Consider the following 22,102-nt stretch of genomic DNA (forward strand, 5'->3'; position numbering starts at 1 on the left):
TGTTAAGAAAATAATGTTTAAAGAGAGGCTTGACTTTGTCTAATGTTTGGTAAAAGTTTTGTGAGCCATCTAACATGATTGTTAGGAATGAGTAAACAAATGTAGAAACGTATTTTTGTGCTTAGTGAGAGATTGTGCTCTAAAGTAACCTAGTTGAATTCTCTGGCTTAAGAATTATGATTATGTTGCTGTTGTCAAGAAAATAATGTTTAAAGAGAGGCTTGACTTCATCTAACGTTCAGTAAGTTTTGTGAGCAATCTAGCATGACTGTTAGGAATGAGTAAACAAGTGTAGAAATGTATTTTGTGCTTAGTGAGAGATTGTGCTGTAAAGTACATTTACTTGATCTGCATTGGCTGAATCCTCTGGCTTGAGGATTATCAAGATTTTATTGCTGTTGCTATTACATGTTACTAGATTGGTCAGAAGAGGGGGATCAAGAAAATTGTAAGGCGAGATTTCTGGAAGGGTGGATTGTGGGTAAAATTGAAACATTTTCAGAATATCTCGCCTGGCTTTAGTGCATTTGCATCTTTCCTCAGAGGTTGAGAAGTTCATCCCCGTATCAATGGATGATTACCTGGGCAACAGAGGGCTTATCTGTACCTGAGAGGTGAGGGGGAGGGCCGGTGGTTGCTGCTAGAGCAGAGAAGAAAGACAGACTGGGACTGCAGTTGGTAAGAAATAAACGGGTTTTAAACTTTATTTCTCCCTTTGACTGATTTTAGTTTTTAGGGGTATTTTGCCCCGGGATTTCCTTTCCCCAGACTGACACCCAGTAATTCCACTCCTAGGAATTTACCCAAAGAAAACAAGATCCATGATTTGAAAAATATATGCACCCCTATGTTTATCACTGCACTATTTACAATAGCCAAAATATGAAGCCATGTAAGTGTCCATCAGTAGACAAATGGATAAAGAAGATGTCGTACATATGGAATATTATTCATCCATAAGAAGAAATCCTCCCATTTGCAACAACATGGATGGAGCTAGAGGTATTATGCTCAGTGAAATAAGCCAGGCGGAGAAAGACAAATATCAAATCATTTCACTCATTTGTGGAGTATAAAAACAAAAGCAAAACTGAAGGAACAAAATAGCAGTGGATTTGCAGACACTGAGAAGGGAATAGTGGTTACCGAAGGGGAGGGGTTGCGAGGTGAATAGGGAGGGAAAAGGGAATTAAGGGGCCCTGTAATTCACAATTACAGTATAGGTAGGTCACAGGGAAAGCAGTTCAGCATGGAGAAGACAATTAATGACTCTATAACATCTTAATATGCTTATAGACAGTGACCACAACAGAGCGGGTGAGGACTTGATAATATGGGCGAATCTTGAAACCACTGTGTTGTTTATGTGAAACCATCATAATATTGTATCACAATGATACTTTATTTTTTTAAAAAAAGACCCTTTCTGCTGGCAAAAGAACAAAACAAAACCTCCAAGCTTTATACCACTTTGCAGAATGGTAACTTTGCTTTATGCTCTTACACACTCAAATTCTTTATCGTGATTCAAAACACACTAAGCATATGCTCATGATGTTAGTCTTAAAAATATATAGCTGAATTCCTTTACAAAAATGCTATCATAAGAGGGTAACCATCTATATATTATGTTATGTTAAGCTATTAGACTTTCTTTAGAATGTGATTGTTACTCTAGGTATATGATTTAATGATTCCAGATGTCTAAATCTAGGAATTAATGAGTTACACTAAATGAACAACAAGTTACTGAAATCATTTCTATTTGTGAAAGCAATTTAACTTTTCAGTGGTCTTAGGGTCTTGAAGCTTGAGATGTGTAAGTACATATTAAAACAATACTTTTCAAAGACACTTTTTTTAAAGCCCAAAATAACTATATTATATGGTTTACATAAAACTTGCCTGTTAATCACTGCCTACTAATGAGTTATAATACTTACTACTCAATCATGATACCCAAACACCTTAATTATTAATTTCATTAACACTAATTAACACTGTCTCTAACCTTCCTCATTGGTCTACACCATATACTTGTGTATCTATAAGTACAACCAGTTTTTTCTTCTCAATCTCTCTCTCATGACAACTCCTAATGTTTTTGTTAGGCCCTCTACTTCTGGAAGATTAATGAGAGTTGGCCGTAAAAGTAAGAGTCTTCTCTAAAGTTTAACCATACAGAAAATACGAAAATACCATCCAGGGAAAGGAACAGAATTTTTATGCAATGTTATTTCAACTATGTGACAATTGTGTAAAACATTAGTAAAAAATTTCACTAGATATTTAGTTGCAATCTCACAATACTTTGCAAAGAAATTCTCAATCTAACATCTAAGAGTTATGTGGTTTACAGAAGAAACAAAAAGCAGGATGAATTAACATAACTGAAGCTTTTTTCATAGAAAGATAAAGACTCTCAGCTATCAAGAATCCTTAGAAAGAGCCACAGTGAAACTTGTGGCTAAACCAACATAGGCAACATTCCATTTTCATAAACCTCAATAAGCCCACAGAAGAAAAAGGTAAAGACTATAATAGTATTTTTGAACATTACCAGTTTTAATCGTTCTTTTCTCCTTTTGCCAAAGGAGGCACTTGACCCAGGTTCTGATTCCTTTTTTATATCCTCATCCTCATCTTCATCTTCATCATCCTCAAAACACCAATCTGGCAATAGAGGTGGGGGTGGTGCTTCCTCTATATCACCGTAGCGACGAAAAAGTTCTTTCAAGTAGTCACCCTTATAAATTCCTGGTGGTCTGGCTTGAGCAAAAGTAGCAACTGCTGCTTCAATACTATGGAAAACAACACACCATGCAGTTTCCTCACTACTCACCGATTCTACAGTTATCAAAAGTCACTTAGCATATTTAAGGCACCACATGAAGTATAACAGAGGTTTACAAAATGGACAAATCACAGTCCCCTCTCAAGGCATTCAATCTATTAAGGGACAAATTCATTCTGAAACAGTTTTAACATAAGGTACACTGATAACTCCTAAACTTTAAAGGTAAATGCAATGAGTGCATATAAGAGACCTGGGTAGAGTCTGAGAATTTAAATGAAGCCTTGAAGATTGAGGTCTGACTCTAGGGGAAAACATCAGACAAAAAATTTGTGAGTTGCAATATGAATAAAAGTAAAAGCATGCTCATTTTTCAGGAACTTTCAATAGACCCAGGCAATAAGAACATAGGTCATCTGGGAGAGGCTAAGCGCAGGCAGAGTCTGACACAGGGGTCTGCAGCTGGGCAGAGCAGTGGAAGGCCCAGCAATGCAGAGCCAGACGTGCCTGCAGCAGAGAACCACTGAGGATGTGCCCACAGGGACACCATCGGATGTGTACTTCAGCTGATTGATTTTCTGAGAAGGACCTACTGTGTGAAAGGCTTTATAAACAAAAATAATGACCCTCAATCAGTAAATAGGGAATTCAGTTAGTAATATCCCACATCCTCAGGAATACTAGGTAACTAGGGTTCTAATCTCTCAGGATCTAAAAAGGTACTTCACAATTAACAGGTGCTCAATAAAGACATGCTGATTGGTTTAAACAGAATATATCTATTTAAATATAGTATCTCCAAAAATATCTCCTCCATACAACATCATCAGTTTTTACCAGTACTCAACAGCTATAAAAAAGGTACCAGTAAAAATGAAAAGACCACCACCAATGTAAGTTCTAAAGGTGAATATAAAAACAATATATTGGTAGAACTTGTCTGATAATTCTGTAAGATGTAGAAAAACTCTATAGAAGAAAACACATGGATAGAAATTAGGGAAGAAAATACATAGAGAAGAAATAGTACATGGAATCCATAAGCACTCAAATGAAGAGCTATTTAGTACAAAATGCCAGGTAATGAATAGCACTCTAAAGATTAACCAATTCCAAAATGAAACTACTCCAAATTACATTAATTATGACTTTGCCAAATATTTGGTGATATAAAATGCTAAAGGCCAAAAAGAAATCAATAAAGTTTTTATTAATTACTAAATAGTCTTATTCCATTATAGCAAGAAACAAATACCTCCAATCCATTTTCTCCACCAAAAAGGCACATATGAGGAAACCAGTGCGGTTGAAACCATGGGTACAATGAACACCTAAAAAATAAAGTAGCTTTGGCTTAAAATTAATACATCACTTCAGAGACCACATTTTACCTCAAAATTCTAGGCCTGTAATCAAAATATTTCAATCATTTTATAAAATAACTACATTTTGTAAAACTTAGCCCCATCTTACAGCTATTAGTAACTTTACAGATTAAATTGCTTAAAATCTAATTTATAGCACCAGCTAGACGTTTAAATGTAACATATATTGATTTATTGGTTATAAGTTGTCTCTAAGGTCTAAAGATTTCTTTTAAAACTAAGATTCCGAGCATTTTAAATTTTAACACACAACCCTAAAGGACACACATGCACATGGGACACTTGACTGAATACAGATACACAGTATAATAAAAATAAAACTACTTTGAAGTTCTCTAGAAACCAACTGACTGTATCTTTACATTAGCTACAATCTTTCAAAATAAGCTTTTAGAAGAAAAACCTGCTGAGAAAATGAAATGTAGTTTTCTTAAGTCTTTTTTCAGGACACTTTTAAGATCAGTGTGGTCCTACTCTACATTCTGGAAAGCTGCAAATGAGCTTCATAAATTCCAAAAATTACTGCATTTTAAATCATCTTCATTACTATGAAACAGTAATAAAATACCTTGGTAGATATCATCAATATGACAACACCACTGCCAGGCGCATTCTCCTTCAAACTTCAAAATGAAGCTTTTCTTGTTACCTCTGCTTAATGGAAAGATATCTTTTCCATTTAAGATTTTATCTTTCGCATGTTACCTGTTAAAAACCTACTCTTCTCTGTATTTAAAGCACCTTAATAGAGTGCAACCAAAATCAAATATAGAAATTAACGAAGTTAAAATGACAAAACTTTCAGAAGAAAATACAGGAGAAAATCTTTGCAACCTTCATGTAGGAAAAGATTCCTTAGATACACAGGAAATGTAGGGAAGAAGCTACCTGACATTGGTCTTAGCAACAATTTTGTGGTTATGACACCTAAAGCACAAACAAAGCAAAAATCAGCAAATGGGACTACATCAAACTTAAAAACTTCTGCCCAGCAAAAGAAACAATTAACAAATTGAAAAGGCAACCAACAGAATGGGAGAAAAAGTCTGCAAACCATACATCAGATAAGGGGTCAATATCCAAAATATATAAAGAACTCATCCAACTCAACAATAAAAATACAAACAATCTGATTTTAAAATGGCAGAGGAACTGAAGAGACATTTTTCCAAAGAAGACATCCAAATGACCAACAGATATATGAAAAGAGGCTCAACATCACTAATCATTGGGGAAATGCAAATCAAAACCACAGTGAGGTATCACTTCACACCTGTTAAAATGGCATCAAGAAGATGAGTTAAATGTTGGTGAAATGTGGAGACAAGGAAACCCTTCTGCACTGTTGATAGGAATGTACATTGGTTCAACCACTGTGGAAAACATTATGGAGGTTTCCTAAAAAGTTAAAAATAGATCTACCATGTGATTCAGCAATCCTACTTCTGAGTATATACCCAATGGAAATGAAAATAGGATACTAAAGACTTATATGCATTCCTACGTCCATGGAAGCATTCTTCACAATAGCCAAGATATGCAAGTAACCTAAGTGGCCATCAACTGGTGAATGGGTAATAAAGATGTGTTGCATGCAAAGATGGAATATTATTGAGCTATGAGAAAGAAAGACATCTTGCCATTTGAGACAAAATAGATGACCTTGACCACATTATGCTAAATGAGATATGTCAGACAGCAAAAGACAAGTACTGTATGATACTACTAATATGTGAATCTAAAAAAGTCAACCTCATAAAAACAGAGAATAATATGGTGATTATTACTAATACACACTAATAGAGATCTAATATACAATATAGTGAATACAGTCAAGAATACTGTATTGTCATCAGCAAACTTGCTAAGAAACTAAAACTTAATTCTTCCAACCACTAAAAAGAAAGGATAATTATATAAGGTGACAGAGGTGCTCATTATCACTAGAATGGCAATCCTATTACAATGCATAAATGTATCAAATTAACAAGTTGTACACCTTAAATTTATACAATGTTATATGTCAAATATATTTCAATAAAAAGAAATTCTAGAAAATACAAACTAATCTATAGTGACACAAAGTAAAAACTGATTGCCTAATCTACAACGAAGAGTTAAAGAAAGGATAGACACAAAGGAACACAAGATGTAAATGCTCTGACCCTTGATTGTGATTTCATGGATGTCTACATCTGTCAAAACTCATCAAATTGTACAATTTAAATGAATACAGTTTAGTATATACAAATAATACTTCAATAATTAAGTGACATACTGGTACAAGTCTGCAATTGGCATTAATTACATATTCCAAATGTTAATGTTCATCAACATGGCCCTGTTTCAGCAACTGACTTTATCAAAAATGTTATAAATTTGATACATTTTAAAAAGCATACTAATAAAATATCATCACCATCTCATTTCTGTAATAGGGTAAGATTTCTCTCCAAGAAAGACTTATCTACTTTAAAAAGATTTTTTAATCAGTATCTTAGATTTATTGTCAATTGAGCCAAAACACCTATTTCTACCCTCATAGTAAATAAAATGATCATTAACATTTAGAATAAAAAGCTTAGTCAGTGAACTCTGCTCAATGAACAAGTTTACAAAGGAACTGCAGACAGCAGGAGCAACTTGTGCAAATGTACACAAGTGTCACTTGTACCACACAGGACAAACTGTAAATGTCAATAAGGAGTGTCACGTGTACCACACAAGACGAACTATTAATCAATCAAAATGGCTAGAGCATGGGGTATGGTAATAAAGTGCTGTCAATGCAGTTGCAGACAATGAGAGTCAAAATCCTGAAGAAATGTGTGCACATACTAAAGAGAATATAAGAGCAGTGGGGAGATTTTAAAGAATTTTAAGCATGGCAATAAAATGATCAGGTTTTAGAAAGCCCACTCCCATAGAAGCTCAACAGAAGACAGAGAGGGCACAACAATGAAAGCCAGAACACCAGTAAGGAAGCACCCCAGTAGTTTATGTTCGAGATAAAGGTCTTTGTGACAAGGGTCACAGTGATGGGGACAACATAGTGAGGCAGACTGAAGAGACATTTAAGGTAGACTGCTTTCTGAGAGGCAAAAGGACTGTCAACACTGAAACAAAAGACATAAACAGATGGAGTAATGGGTAGATACGTGTAGGAAAAAAAAATCAGGGAGAATTTCTGATTTCTTGACCAGGGCAATGGTTACATGACTACAGACACATGAAAACTCATCAATTTATACACTAAGATTGGTGCACTTTATTCTATGGACCTCAATAAAAAGTAAAAATAATTTTTAAAAGGTTTTACTACTGTGCTAGTTGTTAATAGCACATGACAGAGTCCTTCTAATCCAGGTTCTGAGACTATCCTTTACTGGAAACAAATAATTCTTTATATATTTTAGATATAATTCCTTTGTCAGATTCGTGTTTTGCAAATGTTTTCTTGAAGCCTGAAAAAAAAAAGATGTAATGGGAGTCTGGTTTCTGACTTGAGGCAGAATTGGGCAGTGGTACCATTTGCTAGGTTTGGAAGCATAGTTTACACCACTGTTACAGGCATGTCAACAAGTACAGTCGGACACGCTGAGTTTAAGATTCTTAAGGGATTTACAAGTATTTGGAAATAATGGTAAAGAGCTTTACTGGCTGGAGTTGTATCAGCATATAGTTAACATTTAGTCAACTATGGAAGGATAAGATTACCAAGAATGTGTGTGTAAAAAGAAAATTAAGGATGAAATCTGATGAAAATCAACCTTTCAAGAATAAGGGTAGGGGGGACCATAAAAAAGACTAAGAATCAACTGTCATGGGATCAAGAAAATAAAGAGAACATGGGGTCATGCACAACAAGAAAAGAAGTTTCAGGACATGAATGTTCAATTATTTAACTGTCATATAATGACTAGAACTTAAAGTCACTATTTGATTAATTTAAGAGTGCAGAGGGCGGACTCCAGAGTACAACCACATGAATGGGAATAAATAGGTTCAAATATCAATCTTTCAAAAAGTCAGCTGGGAAAGGGAAATATAAAAGAGAAAGAAACATGTAGGTTTTTCTTCAGAGATGGGGGGGTGGTGTCATTTAATATGAGAGGCTTAGATAATGGTTTGCAGGATAAGAAGGACCTTGTTAAATCAGAGGTTGACAATGACAGGGAAAATGGATATAACTGAAATGAAAGGAATCAACTTAAAAAAAAAAGACACCCCTTAGAAATAAATGACTATACTCATGAAACTATAAATTCCATCATCTCCACGGCCTTGTAAGAAAAGGGGCCTCAGAAAGTCATACAATGATGTTAGCTATAAAAAGACATTTTATTCAACATGTTAACTTAATCCAACATGTAAATCTCCTACTTTATACTTCCAATTTAAGCAACACTGAATTTAGATGTTTCTAACCTAAATAAATACTGTTTGGCATTTAATTTTTACCCTAGCAAGATTAAATATTTTTATGAACAGGAACTTTAAGAATAATTGCCAGTTAAGTGACTAAGTCATGTGGTAATATATAATTTAAGTACCATTGCTCTTGTAATAGTTATGCAAATACATAAAGCAAATAAATAACTGGGTATTTAAAGTAACACATGAGTTACTAACTTACAAAAACCTTCATCAAAACAAGTCTCTACAGAAAAATTTGGAAGATTATGTGTTTAATGTTTAAAAAGTATATTAATTAAGTATACTACAAGTTTGGTCTGATATGTCTTCAATGTTTTTTTTAAAAAAACAGCATTTTTCAGTTTTCCTTGGTTCATTATGAGAATGGGTCCATCTAGTGGCAAGGAAAGCATAGTCCATAACTGAAGACTAGCTCACTACTATTTCAAGTCAACTTCTTACTCAAATTTGTCTTCATGTTGTAGGTAAGCTAATGTAATGAAATAAATTTATACGTTATTTCAAAAAATATTAATGCTAATCTATGCATTAAGGGAAAACTTTAGTTCTTTAAAAATCAAATCAATGGAAGAAGCAATCTCCCCAAGGAGAGAAAGATGAGCCATAACCATAAAAATATACATATGGGTAAGTATAAATTAAGAAGAGGTGACTTAATGAAGGGCTGATGGCAAAATATCTTTCTAAATAAAGCCTAATCTCAGTATATACAATTTCCTTCCTCACTAGTCAGATCATTTTTAGGTTCAAAAACCTTATCTGATCAGTCTAAATCATTGGCTCTTGACTGGGGTGATTTTGTCCTCCCACCATCAACCTCTTTAAGGGATGTCTGGCAATGTCAGGAGACATTTTTAATTGTCCAGAAGTTGGGGTGCCACTATCCTCTAGTGGGTAGAGGCCAAAGATGCTATTGAACACCCTACAATGCAGAGAAGAATCCCCCAAAATAAAGAAGTATTGAGTCCAGAATGTCAACAGTGCTGAGGTTAGACACCCTTTCAAATGAGCAAGAAAAATAAGAAAAGAAAAATGAAACTAATAATTATGAAAACCTTACTGTAAGTCATCTTAAATATTTTTATTTAATCAAAAGAAACCTTTCTTGCCAAAATAAACATGTGCTACTCATAAAAACACATATTTACAAACCTGTCGCACATACTTCTAACTAGAAACAAAGTAATTAGAGGCATCAGTTAAGCTATGTATTTATTTTACATGAAAGTCTAGCATTTACGAAGAAATCAGCTATTTCCCTTTCAACACAAAACAGATTAGTTTCTCCAGCCCACAAAATTCTATTCCCAAAACAATTACAAATGCACTATAGTTCCATAATCTCTTATTTGTAATTATAATTTCAAAAAAGTGCTAAAAAAAATAAGATTTTTGTTAAGTCATTTGGGGACAAGACCTGACCTGATGTGAAGTTATGTATAATTTATTTTTCCCACTTACTGTGAATGAATATTCATATGTTTAACAACAGAAATATTAATGTGTTTAATTATGGAATGGTCTCTAACACCCAGATTATCTTTAAATACTATTTTCCACTAAAGGAACCAATCTCCCTTAGAGAAATAACTGATTCCAGGTCTAGAAAATATCTTGTGCCAGGAAACAAGGAAATCATCAAGGACTGATGGGGTGATATCAAAAGGATACAGAAGCCAACTTGGCTCCCACTGGGCAAGGCTGGAGCACCTTGGACATAAGAGATACTAACTGCAACTGATTTAAATACACCAATATAAAACTCATGACTTTTTTATCATACAAATGCTCAAAAAATAATCAGACTCACAGACTCCAAGAAGGGACAAGCAGAGGGGTGGGGGAGGATGGGTGGGGAGTGAGGGAGAAGGGGATTGAGGGGTATTATGATTGGTTCACATGGTATGGGGGGGTCACAGCAAAGAAAGTATAATACAGAGAAGACAGGTAGCGACCCTGTGGCATCTTACTATGCTGATGGACAGTGACCTCAATGGAGTGGGGAGGACTTGATAATATGGGTGAATATAGTAACCACAATGTTTTTTATGTGAAACCCTCATAAGAGTGCATATCAGTGATAACTTAATAAAAAAAAAAACTGTAGTATGATCATATGATGAAATACTACACAGCAGCCTAAATGGACATAAACCACCATGGGTCACTCTCAGAAATATAATACTGAGTGAAAAAAGAAAGTTTCAGAATAATACATACAATATAATACATGAAGTTATAAAAAATACATATGTAGGGTTTAAAGTAGTTTCCCAATACAATCTGAAGAGGAGCAATTAGGGCTTTATCTTGAAAAATATAAAATTATATAAATACATTTATTATATAGTTCACAAAAGTCAGTCTATTACTTTAAACATTCCTTGGTGATTATTTTAAAAAGATTTTTTAAAAACTTCCATATCATGTAAAAGAGAAAATGAAAGCCCAACCACAATACAAAATATTCAACAATAGTAGAGTCAGGCCATACATACCTATAAGTTCAGGTGGGTTTCTTTCATTAAACCTCTCACACAGACGAATAAATGTCTCAGTATTCTCAGCTGTAGGACACTCACCATGTCTAGTAATAGGAAAACATTTTTTTTGAAAAGAGATGTATCTCAGCCAAAGGTTTCAATACTAAACAATCTTAATACAGGTCTTACCCTTTACACTGAAGTTTTATATATTTGATTCCTTCTTTTTCTATGTCATTTCTGTCATAGAACCTTGAAGTATTTGTCAGGTCCACCAACAAGCCCATTTTAACCTTAAAAAAAAAAGAAAGAAAAAAGGGGCAGATCTACTAGTAACTTAATTTGTTGCAAAACAAGTTGACTAACTGGCAATACTCCATTCCAGTTCACCCATCTACACTGAGGGAGATTTTATGTTCATTCTGTCAAAGAACTATTGACACTCAAAGTATCACTTAAGAAAGTCTTACTCAAGGCACTAGAACTCAGCAGGCACTAAATGAAATAAATTAATTAACCCCACACTGACAATGGAACAAAAACATAGGCAAAACAGACTCCACTTGTTGAATCACAAAAGCCTACCTAAAACACAAACACTGAATGCAGTTTTTGTACATCTGCCAGTCCACCTCATTAGGCAAGAGGCTGGCACAGAAATAACATCTATCTGAAATACACCCCAACCCAAGCTCCAGGCACACATCAACCCAGCATTCCAAGCAGCCATCACTACATCACGTTAGGCAGTTAAATTCTAAAGCAAGTACTATTATAGAGTAAAAAGTGTGCAGTCGAAATTCCCTGTAAAGGAATAATCAAAAAGGAACGGTACACATGGCCAAACTTATGCATTTCACTGAAGACTTAATCCCATCTTTCAGCCAGTTTTTCTTCTTGCATTGGAACAAGAACCATTATTTCTCCTGTTCAGCACTAACTGAAGTAGTTGGCTTATGCTCAGGGGCCATGTGGGTTTGAAAACTTAACTACCATCATATTGCACTTTTCAAATTACTCTTCTCTCTTCCCACATAGCTTCTGCAGCGATCTTAACTCCATCAGAGGATACACATTGCCAAACACAAAGATTTAGACACACAGTACAGCTAGCTTCTGAGTTAGAATTAGAAAACATATTGTTCCTCTCCAGGTGCAAAGTAAGAAGTGAAGGAAAAGAGCAGATGAGCAAGAAAATATGAAGTTTCTAAAAACAAAGGAATACTTTAGACAAGGAAACTGAGAAACAGTACTGCGTGACTTAATTTCCCTGGGCCCCATATATACGTATATGTATAAATGTGTGTAAGTGTGTGCGACTTCTCTGAGTAGACAATGCGTTTGTGTGTGACTGTATCTGTCTATATACATATATTACATATATATTTATTTTTCATAACAGATAATCCCAATCCATGAAGTAAAGATAATGCCAGTACCCCCCTCACAGAGCTGTGAAATATAAATGAAATCCTTACTCTGTGGCAAAAACCATCTTACATGCACTAATTTTATTTACAGATAAGGAAATTGACACATGAAGAAATTGTATAACTTGCCCTCAAAGCTACAAGTGGCAAACTGGAATTCAAACCCAGGCTATCTGACTTCTAAGCCCAAGCTCCTTGCACACTGCCTAGGAAGTATTTAACATGTTAACTCTGACTTTCAATACAATTATTGATCATGAAAATGAAAATTACAAGTTTAGAAGTAAGCTAAAATAAAAGATATAAACAAAAAAAGACTGGAATCTACACCAAGAAGAGTAACAGGTTTTCAAAATCTAAGTGTCAACTTTTCTATCCCATCATTAGCAGGCCTGCACACAATGGGCACTATTTGTTGAAGTACTAATACAACATACAATAGACTTCCCAGAGCATAAAATGGAGAAATAACAAAGATTGGTGTTATAGGATGAATTATGTCCCCTGAAAAGATATGTTCGTGCACTAACTCCCAGTACCCATGTATGTGACCTTATTTGGAACTTGGGTTATTGGGTCTTTGCAAATACAGGTTACCCTTAAACAACACAGATTTGTACTGTGTCTCAACCTGTATGTGGATTTTTTCAATAAATACTGTAATATACCATAAATGTATTTTCCTCATGGTTTCCTTAAAACATTTTTTTTCTAACTTACATTATAAGAATACAGTATATAATACATACACAAAACATGCTTTAATCAACTGTTTATGTTATGAGTAAGGCTTCTAACCAACAGTAGGTAATTAGTAACTAAATTCTGGGGGAGTCACATGTTATAGACAGATTTTTGATCGTGGAATCAGGAGTTGGTGGGGATCAACGCCCCAACCCCAGCATCACTCAGGGGTCAACTGTAAAACCAAGTTAAAGTGAGGTCATATCGGAATAGGGTATCCTCCTAAGAGGGCACATTGGACACAGACACACAGAGTGACAACTGACAGAACCACAAGCCAAAGAATATCAAGGGCCACTTGGCCATTACCAGAAGATAAGGGAAAAGAAGGAAAAATCCCCCTTCCAAGCCTCCAGAAGGACCCAACCTTGCTAATGTCTTGATTTGGAACTTCTAACCTCCAGAACTGTGAAAGAATAAATGTCTGTTGTTTTAAGCCATCCAGTTTGTGGTAATTAGTTATGGCAGTCCTAGGAAACTAATACAATAGGTATTGTGTCAGAATAAAGTAAAAAGATCATGAAGTTTCAATTAGGAAAACAGTTTGGTACTTTCTTGTAAAATTAACCATGCACTCAGCAATTGTATTCTTGGGTATTTATCTCTAAAAAATGAAAACTTGTGTCCACATGTACATGAATGTTCCTGGCAGCTTAATTCGTAATATCCCACAACTGGGAACAACTCAAATTAGTTAAATATTTATTTAATCATTCAAGGGGAGAACAGTTAAATAAACCCCAATATATCAACATAACTGAATACTATTCAGCAATAAAAAGAAATGAACTTTTTGTTGATACATACAACTTGGATGTACCTCAAGGCAATAGGCTTAATTAACAAAGCCAATCCCAAAAGATCACATACAGTTTTATTCCATGTCTGTAACAGTCTGCAAATGACACAACTACAGAGACGGAGAACAGATTAAGTTGCCAGCATACAGGGAAGAGGGTCTGACTATAAAAGGGGAGCATGACGGAGTTCCTTGGTGGAGATGGAACATTTCTGTAACCACCACCACAAATCTATACATTGGATCAAACTGCACAGAAATATACACACATACACACCAATGAATGCATTAAAAAACTGATAAAAAACTAAATAAGGTCTGAAAAACAGTCAACAGTACTATATCAGTGCCAATTTCCTGCTTTTGGTATTTTACTACAATTACATAAGATGCACTGGGAAAAGCTGAGGAAGGAGTCATAAAATTCTATGTACAATTTTTGCAACTGCCTCTGAGTAAATTATTTCAAAGTAAAAACTGTATTTTTTTAAGCCACCTGAAGAACAAGGGAGAGATAAAATATATTACATCAATATAAAAAATGTTTTTATTTCTTACCTTCAAACTCTTTAGATAATTTGAAAGCATACTGGGATGGAACCGGTTTTCTTCAGCAACTTGACTGTCATATCTTGGTCCTAACATTGTTTTCAGAGGTAAGAATCTTCCTAAAAAACATTAACATGGGTAACAATTTTCTTAAAGAAAATGTTCCAAGTTAAAACTCTATAAATTAGCAATTCTCAAAATCACCTTCTTAAAACGTTTTAAATGGAACTCTTCATGAAGTACTCTCAGTCTAAACTTTACTTTTTAAAGGTGCTGACTTGGAGCTTTTAAGGACTACATAAATTCCAGACATTGACAATCAAATAATAGCAAAAGAAAAATTACCAGTGAATGGAACTTACATAAAGACCTACACTCTAAACTTAATTTCTAATCATTAAAAGTTGCTGCCTTAGGAGATTCAAGATGGCAGCATGAGAGGTGAGACAGAGAACTTCTCCCAAAACCACATATAATATGAAAATATAGTTAATACAACTAATCCTAAATGAGCAACAGGAAAGGAGCCTGCACAAAACTGCATACATGTGGAGAACAGAGCAGACCTCACGAAACGGGGTAACATACCAAAGCCTTGATCCAGCAGGACCCAAACCCTTCCCCCACCCCAGCTCACTGGTGGGAGGAAGAGAAACGGAGCAGGAAGTGGGTGGAAGCCTAGGACTGCTGAACACCCAGCCCTGGAGATCTGCTTTGGGAGCACAAACCTACATTGCATGGTGCTCTGTAGATTAGTGGGATTGGAAAGCTAAGCAGGTGGAATTCTTGGTGAGACTGAGATTCCAGCCATTTCTGGAGGACAGGGATCCAAATCCAGCTGCTCTGGGACAAAGGAAAGGCAAGCAGTCTGAGAGGCTTCCTAGCATCAAGAGGGCTGCTGAAGGGATGGGGTTTTCAAGGAGCTTGCTGTGCAGGAGAAGGGATAGGTTGACAAGGCTGTCTGGACGCACTCTGCCCAATAGGTTGGTAACTTTCAGGAGCTTCAGGCACACCTTCCCCCTGGCTGACAACTCAGATCCAAGGCCCCCCACTGTGATACACAGCCTACTGTACCTCCCTCCTAGCCTGCCAGCACCAGCTTGCAAACTGGCAGTCCCTGCCCTAGTGTCAGGCCAGCCAGAGGGAGGCCCCGCCTACTGCAGCTACAGACACAAAGCACAGAGGCTTACACCTGTGTGCTTGGCCCACTGATTCTTACAGTGGAGACAGGCACTGCAGCCAGGAAGCAGGAAACTGCTGTTTCCTCCCGCCCAGGCACCAGCACCACTCCCCTGGGGCCCCTGACATCACTCCAGGGGCTGAGTAGCTGCAGAGACTAGAGAAGGCCACATACAAATATGAAACATCAAAGGAACCTGGTTCAAACAAAAATCTCAGAAACACCAGAAAAAGGGCCAAGTGAAACTGAAATCACCAATCTTCCTGAAAGATAGTTCAAAATAAAAATCATAAACATGCTCATGGAGGTACAGAAAAATATTCAAGAACTCAGGGATGAATTTAGGACTGAGACTCAATTATTAAAAAATTCCATATCTGAAATGAAACATACAACGGAGGGACTTAAAAGCAGATTAGATGTAGTAGAAGAGATGGTAAATGAAATAGAAATTAGAGAAGAGAAATACAAAGAAGCTAAGGCACGGAGAGAAAAAAGGGTCTCTAAGAATGAAAGAATATTGAGAGAACTGTGTGACCAATCCAAACAGAACAATATTGGCATTATAGGGACACCAGAAGAAGAAGAGAAAGGAAAAGGGATAGAAAGTCTCTTGCTGGAGGTAACTGCTGAAAACTTCTGCAGTCTGGGGAAGGTGATAGTTTCTCAGGCCACAGAGGTGCACAGATCTCCCAACACAAGGGACCCAAGGAAGACAACACCAAGACATATAATAATTAAAATGGCAAAGATCAAGGACAAGGACAGATTTTTAAAAGCAGCTAGAGAGAGAAAAAAAGATCACATACAAAGGAAAACCCATCAGGCTATCATCAGACTTCTTAACAGAAACCTTGAAGGCCAGAAGGGAGTGGCATGATATATTTAATGCAATGAAGCAGAAGGATGTCAAACCAAGAATACTCTACACGGCAAGATTATCATTTAAATTTGAAGCAGGGATTAAACAATTTTCAGATAAGCAAAAGCTGAAAGAATTTACCTCCCACAAACCACCTCTACAGTACATTTTGGAGAGACTGCTATAGATGGAAGTATTCCTAAGGCTAAACAGCTGTCACCAGGGGAAATAAAACCACAGCAAAGAAAGTAGAACAATTAATTACTGAGCAGATGCAAAATCAAATCAACTACCCCCAAACTCAATCAAGGGACAGACAAAGAGTACAGAATATGATACCTAATATATAAAGAATGGAGAAGGAAGGAAAAAAAAAAAGAACCTTTAGGTTATGCTTGTAATAGCATACTAAATGAGTTAAATTAGACTGTTAGATAGTAAAGGAAATACCCTTGAACCTTTGGTAACCACGAATCTAAAGCCTGCAATGGCAATAAGTACATACCTATTGATAATCACCATAAATGTCAATGGTCTGAATGCACCAATCAAAAGACATAAAGTCACTGAATGGATAAAAAAACAAAACCCAACTATATGCTGCCTACAAGAGACTCACTTCAAACCCAAAGACATACACAGACTGAAAGTAAAGGGATGGAAAAAGATATTTCATGCAACTAACAGAGAGAAAAAAGCAGGAGTTGCAGTACTTGTATCAGACAAAATAGACTTCAAAACAAAGAAAGTCATAAGAAACAAAGAAGGACAATACATAATGATAAAGGGGTCAATTCAACAAGAGGATATAACCATTATAAATATCTGTGCACCCAACACAGGATCACCTACATATGTGAAACAAATACTAACAGAATAAAAAGGGGAAATACAATGTAATGCATTCATTCTAGGAGACTTCAACACTCCACTCATTCCAAAGGACAGATCAACCAGACAGAAAATAAGTAATGAGACAGAGGCACTGAACAACCCATTAGAACAGATGGACCTAACAGACATCAACAGAATTCTAGATCCAAAAGCAGCAAAATACACATTATTCTCAACTGCACATGGAATATTTTCAAGAATAGATCCTATACTAAGCCACAAAGAGAGCCTCAGTAAATTCAAAAAGATTGAAATTCTATCAACCAGCTTCTCAGATCACAAAGGTATGAAACTAGAAATAAATTATACAAAAAAAGCAAACAAGCCCACAAATATATGGAGGCTTAATAACATGCTCCTAAATATCAATGGACCAATGACCAAATAAAAACAAAGATCAAGCAATATATGGAGACAAATGAAAAACAATAACACAACACCACAACATCTGTGGGACGCAGCAAAGGCAGTGCTAAGAGGGAAGAACATTGCAATACAGGCCTACCTCAGGAAAGAAGAACAATCCGAAATGAACAGTCTAAACTCAAAATCAACGAAACTAGAAAAAGAAGAACAAATGATGCCCAAAGTCAGTAGAAGGAGGGGCATAATAAAGATTAGAACAGAAATAAATAAAATTGAGAAAAATAAAACAATAGAAAGAATCAATGAAAGCGGGAGCTGGTTCTTCAAGAAAATAAAATAGATAAAACCCTAGCCAGACCTATCAAGAAAAAAAGAGAGTCAACACAATAAAAAGAATCAGAAATGAGAAAGGAAAAATCACTAAGGACATCACAGAAATACAAAGAATTATAAGAGAATTCTATGAAAAATTATATGTTAACAAACTGGGTAACCTAGAAGAAATGGACAACTTTCTAGAAAAATACAACCTTTTAAGGCTGACCCAGGAAGAAACAAAATATCTGAACAGACCAATTACCAGCAATGAAATTGAATTGGTAATCAAACAACTACCTAAGAACAAAACTCCTGGCCCAGATGACTTCACCACTGAATTTTACCAGACATTTAGCAAAGACCTAATACTTATCCTCCTTAAAGTTTTCCAAAAAGTAGAACAGGAAGGAATACTCTCAAACTCATTCTACGAGGCCAGCATCACTCTAATACCAAAACCAGGCAAAGACACTACAAAACAAGAAAACTACAGACCAGTATCCCTGATGAACATAGATGTAAAAATACTCAACAAAATATCACCAAACCAAATTCAGAAACACACCAAAAAGATCATCCATCATGATCTAGTGGGATTTATTCTAGGGATGCAAGGATGGTACAACATTTGAAAATCCATCAACACCATCCACCACATCAACAAAAAGGAGGACAAAAACCACATGATCATCTACATAGATGCTGAAAAAGCATTCGACAAAATTCAACATCCATTCATGATAAAAACTCTCAACAAAATGGGTACAGAGGGTAAGTACCTGAACATAATAAAGGGCATATATGACAAACCCACAGCCAATATCATACTTAACAGTGAGAAGCTGAAAGATGGGAACAAGACAAGGATGTCCACTCTCCCCGCTTTTATTCAACATAGTACTGGAGGTCCTAGTCACAGCAATCAGACAACACAAAGAAATAAAAGGCATCCAGATTGGCAAGGAAGAAGTTAAACTGACAGTTTGCCACCAACCAAAAGACAAACAACAACAAATGTTGGTGAGGTTGTGGAGAAAGAGGAACCCTCCTACACTGCAGGTGGGACTGTAAACTAGTTCAACCATTATGGAAAGCAGTATGGAGGTTCCTCAAAAAACTCAAAATAGAAATACCATTTGACCCAGGAATTCCACTCCTAGGAATTTACCCTAAGAATGCAGCAGCCCAGTTTGAAAAAGACAAATGCACCCCTATATTTATCGCAGTGCTATTTACAATAGCCAAGAAAGGCAAGCAACCTAAGTGTCCATCAGTAGATGAATGGATAAAGAAGATGTGGTACATATACACAATGGAATATTATTCAGCCGTAAGAAGAAAACAAATCCTACCATTTGCAACAACATGGATGGAACTAGAGGGCATTATGTTCAGTGAAATAAGCCAGGTGGAGAAAGACAAGTATCAAATGATTTCACTCATCTGTGGAGTATAAGAACAAAGAAAAAACTGAAGAAGCAAAAAAGCAGCAGACTCACAGAACCCTAGAATGGACTAACAGTTACCAAAGGGAAAGGGACTGGGGAGGATGGGAGGGGAGGGAGGGAAGGGAGGGATAAGGGGTAAGGGGGAGAAAGGGGGCATTATGATTAGCATGTATAACATAGGGGGGTCACGGGAGGGCTGCACAACACAGAGAAGACAAGAAGTGATTCTACAGCATCTTACTACGCTGATGGACCGTGACTGTAATGGGGTATGTGGGGGGGACTTGGTGATGGGGGAGTCTTGTAAACAATGTTCCTCATGTAATAGTAGATTAATGATATCAAAATAAAAAAAAAAGAAATCTGTTGCATTCCCATGCACTAACAATGAACTAGCAGAAAGAGAAATCAGGAAAACAATTCCATTCACAACTGCATCAAAAAGAATAAAATATCTAGGAATAAACTTAACCAAGGAAGTGAAAGACCTAGACCTTGAAAACTACAAGACACTCATGAGAGAAATTATAGAAGATACCAATAAATGGAAACACATCCCATGCTCATGGATAGGAAGAATGAATATTGTCAAAATGGCCATCCTGCCTAAAGCAATCTACAGATTCAATGCAATCCCTATCAAAATACCAACAACATTCTTCAACAAACTAGAGCAAATAGTTCTAAAATTGATATGGAACCACAAAAGACCTCAAATAGCCAAAGCAATCCTGAGAAGGAAGAATAAAGCAGGGAGGATTACGCTCCACAACTTCAAACTCTACTACAATGCCACAGTAATCAAGACAATTTGGTACTGGCACAGGAACGGACCCATAGACCAATGGAACAGACTAGAGAGCCCAAATATAAACCCAAGCATACATGGTCAATTAACATACAATAAAGGAACCATGGATATACAATGGGGAAATGACACCCTCTTCCACAACTGGTGTTGGCAAAACTGGACAGCTACATGTAAGAGAATGAAACTGGATTATTGTCTAACCCCATACACAAAAGTAAACTCAAAATGGATCAAAGACCGGAATATAAGTCATGAAACCATAAAACTCTTAGAAGAAAACATAGGCAAAAATCTCTCGAATATAAACATTAGCAACTTTTTCCTGAACGCATCTCCTTGGGCAAGGGAAACAAAATCAAAAATGAACAAATGGGACTACATCATGCTAAAAAGCTTCTGCACAGCAAAGGACACCATCAACAGAACAAATAGGCATCCTACAGTATGGGAGAATATATTTGTAAATGACATATCCAACAAGGGGTTAACATACAAGATATATAAAGAACTCACACACCTCAACACCCAAAAAGCAAATAACCCCATTAAAAAATGGGCGGAGCATATGAATAGACACTTCTCCAAAGAAATTCAGATGACCAACAGGCATATGAAAAGATGCTCCACACCACTAATTATCAGGGAAATGCATATTAAAACCACAGTGAGATATCACCTCACACCAGTTAGGATGGCCAACATAGAAAAGATTAGGAACAACAAATGCTGGCCAGGATGTGGAGAAAGGGGAACCCTCCTACACTGCTGGTGGGAGTGTAAACTAGTCCAACCATTGTGGAAAGCAATATGTAGGTTCCTCAAAACACTAAAAACAGAAATACCATTTGACCCAGGAACTCCACTTTTAGGAATTTACCCAAAGAAAACAACTTCTCAGATTCAAAAAGATATATGCACCCCTACGTTTATCACAGCACTATTTACAATAGCCAAGATATGGAAACAACCTAAGTGTCCATCGGTAGATGAATGGATAAAGAAGATGTGGCACATAAACACAATGAAATACTAAATTCAGCCATAAGAAAGAAACAAATCCTACCATTTGCAACAACATGGATGGAGCTAGAGGGTATTATTCTCAGTGAAATAAGTCAGGCAGAGAAAGACAAATACCAAATGATTTCCCTCATGTGTGGAGTATAACAATGAAGCAAAACTGAAGGAACAAAATAGCAGCTGACTCACAGACTCCAAGAAGGGACAAGTGGTTATAAAAGGAGAGGGGTAGGGGAGGGCATGTGGGGAGGGAGGGAGAAGGGGATTGTGGGGTATCATGACTGGTGCACATGGTGTGTGTGTGTGGTCACAGGGGAGACAGTGTAGCTCAGAGAAGACAAATAGGGACTCTGTGGCATCTTACTACACTGATGGACAGTGACTGCAATGGGGTATGGGGGGGACTCGATAATAAGGGTGAATGTAAAAACCACATTGTTTTTCTTATGAAACCTTCATAAGAGTGTGTATCAATGACACCTTAATAAAATAAAATAAAATAAAAATAAATAAAAGCATACATAAAACAAAGGCTGTATTTACAATATAGAAAGAACTCTAACAACTCAACAATAACCCATT

General features: G+C 36.2%; 1 protein-coding gene across 3 annotated transcripts in view; it reads right to left on the reverse strand.

Moving 5' to 3' along the window:
- RNGTT (RNA guanylyltransferase and 5'-phosphatase) overlaps positions 1-22,102 on the reverse strand; it is a 264,552-nt gene that overhangs the window by 240,925 nt on the left and 1,525 nt on the right. For all 3 annotated transcript variants that reach the window (XM_036912191.2, XM_036912190.2, XM_036912189.2), the window contains exons 2-6: positions 14,631-14,740; positions 11,289-11,392; positions 11,115-11,203; positions 4,050-4,125; positions 2,561-2,801 (exon numbers count right to left, since the gene is read on the reverse strand). In XM_036912191.2, coding sequence (XP_036768086.2) covers positions 2,561-2,801; positions 4,050-4,125; positions 11,115-11,203; positions 11,289-11,392; positions 14,631-14,740 — 620 coding nt within the window. The remainder of the gene's footprint in view (positions 1-2,560; positions 2,802-4,049; positions 4,126-11,114; positions 11,204-11,288; positions 11,393-14,630; positions 14,741-22,102) is intronic.

Source organism: Manis pentadactyla, chromosome 12, assembly GCF_030020395.1.
Source record: "Manis pentadactyla isolate mManPen7 chromosome 12, mManPen7.hap1, whole genome shotgun sequence".
NCBI classification, from domain to species: domain Eukaryota; kingdom Metazoa; phylum Chordata; class Mammalia; order Pholidota; family Manidae; genus Manis; species Manis pentadactyla.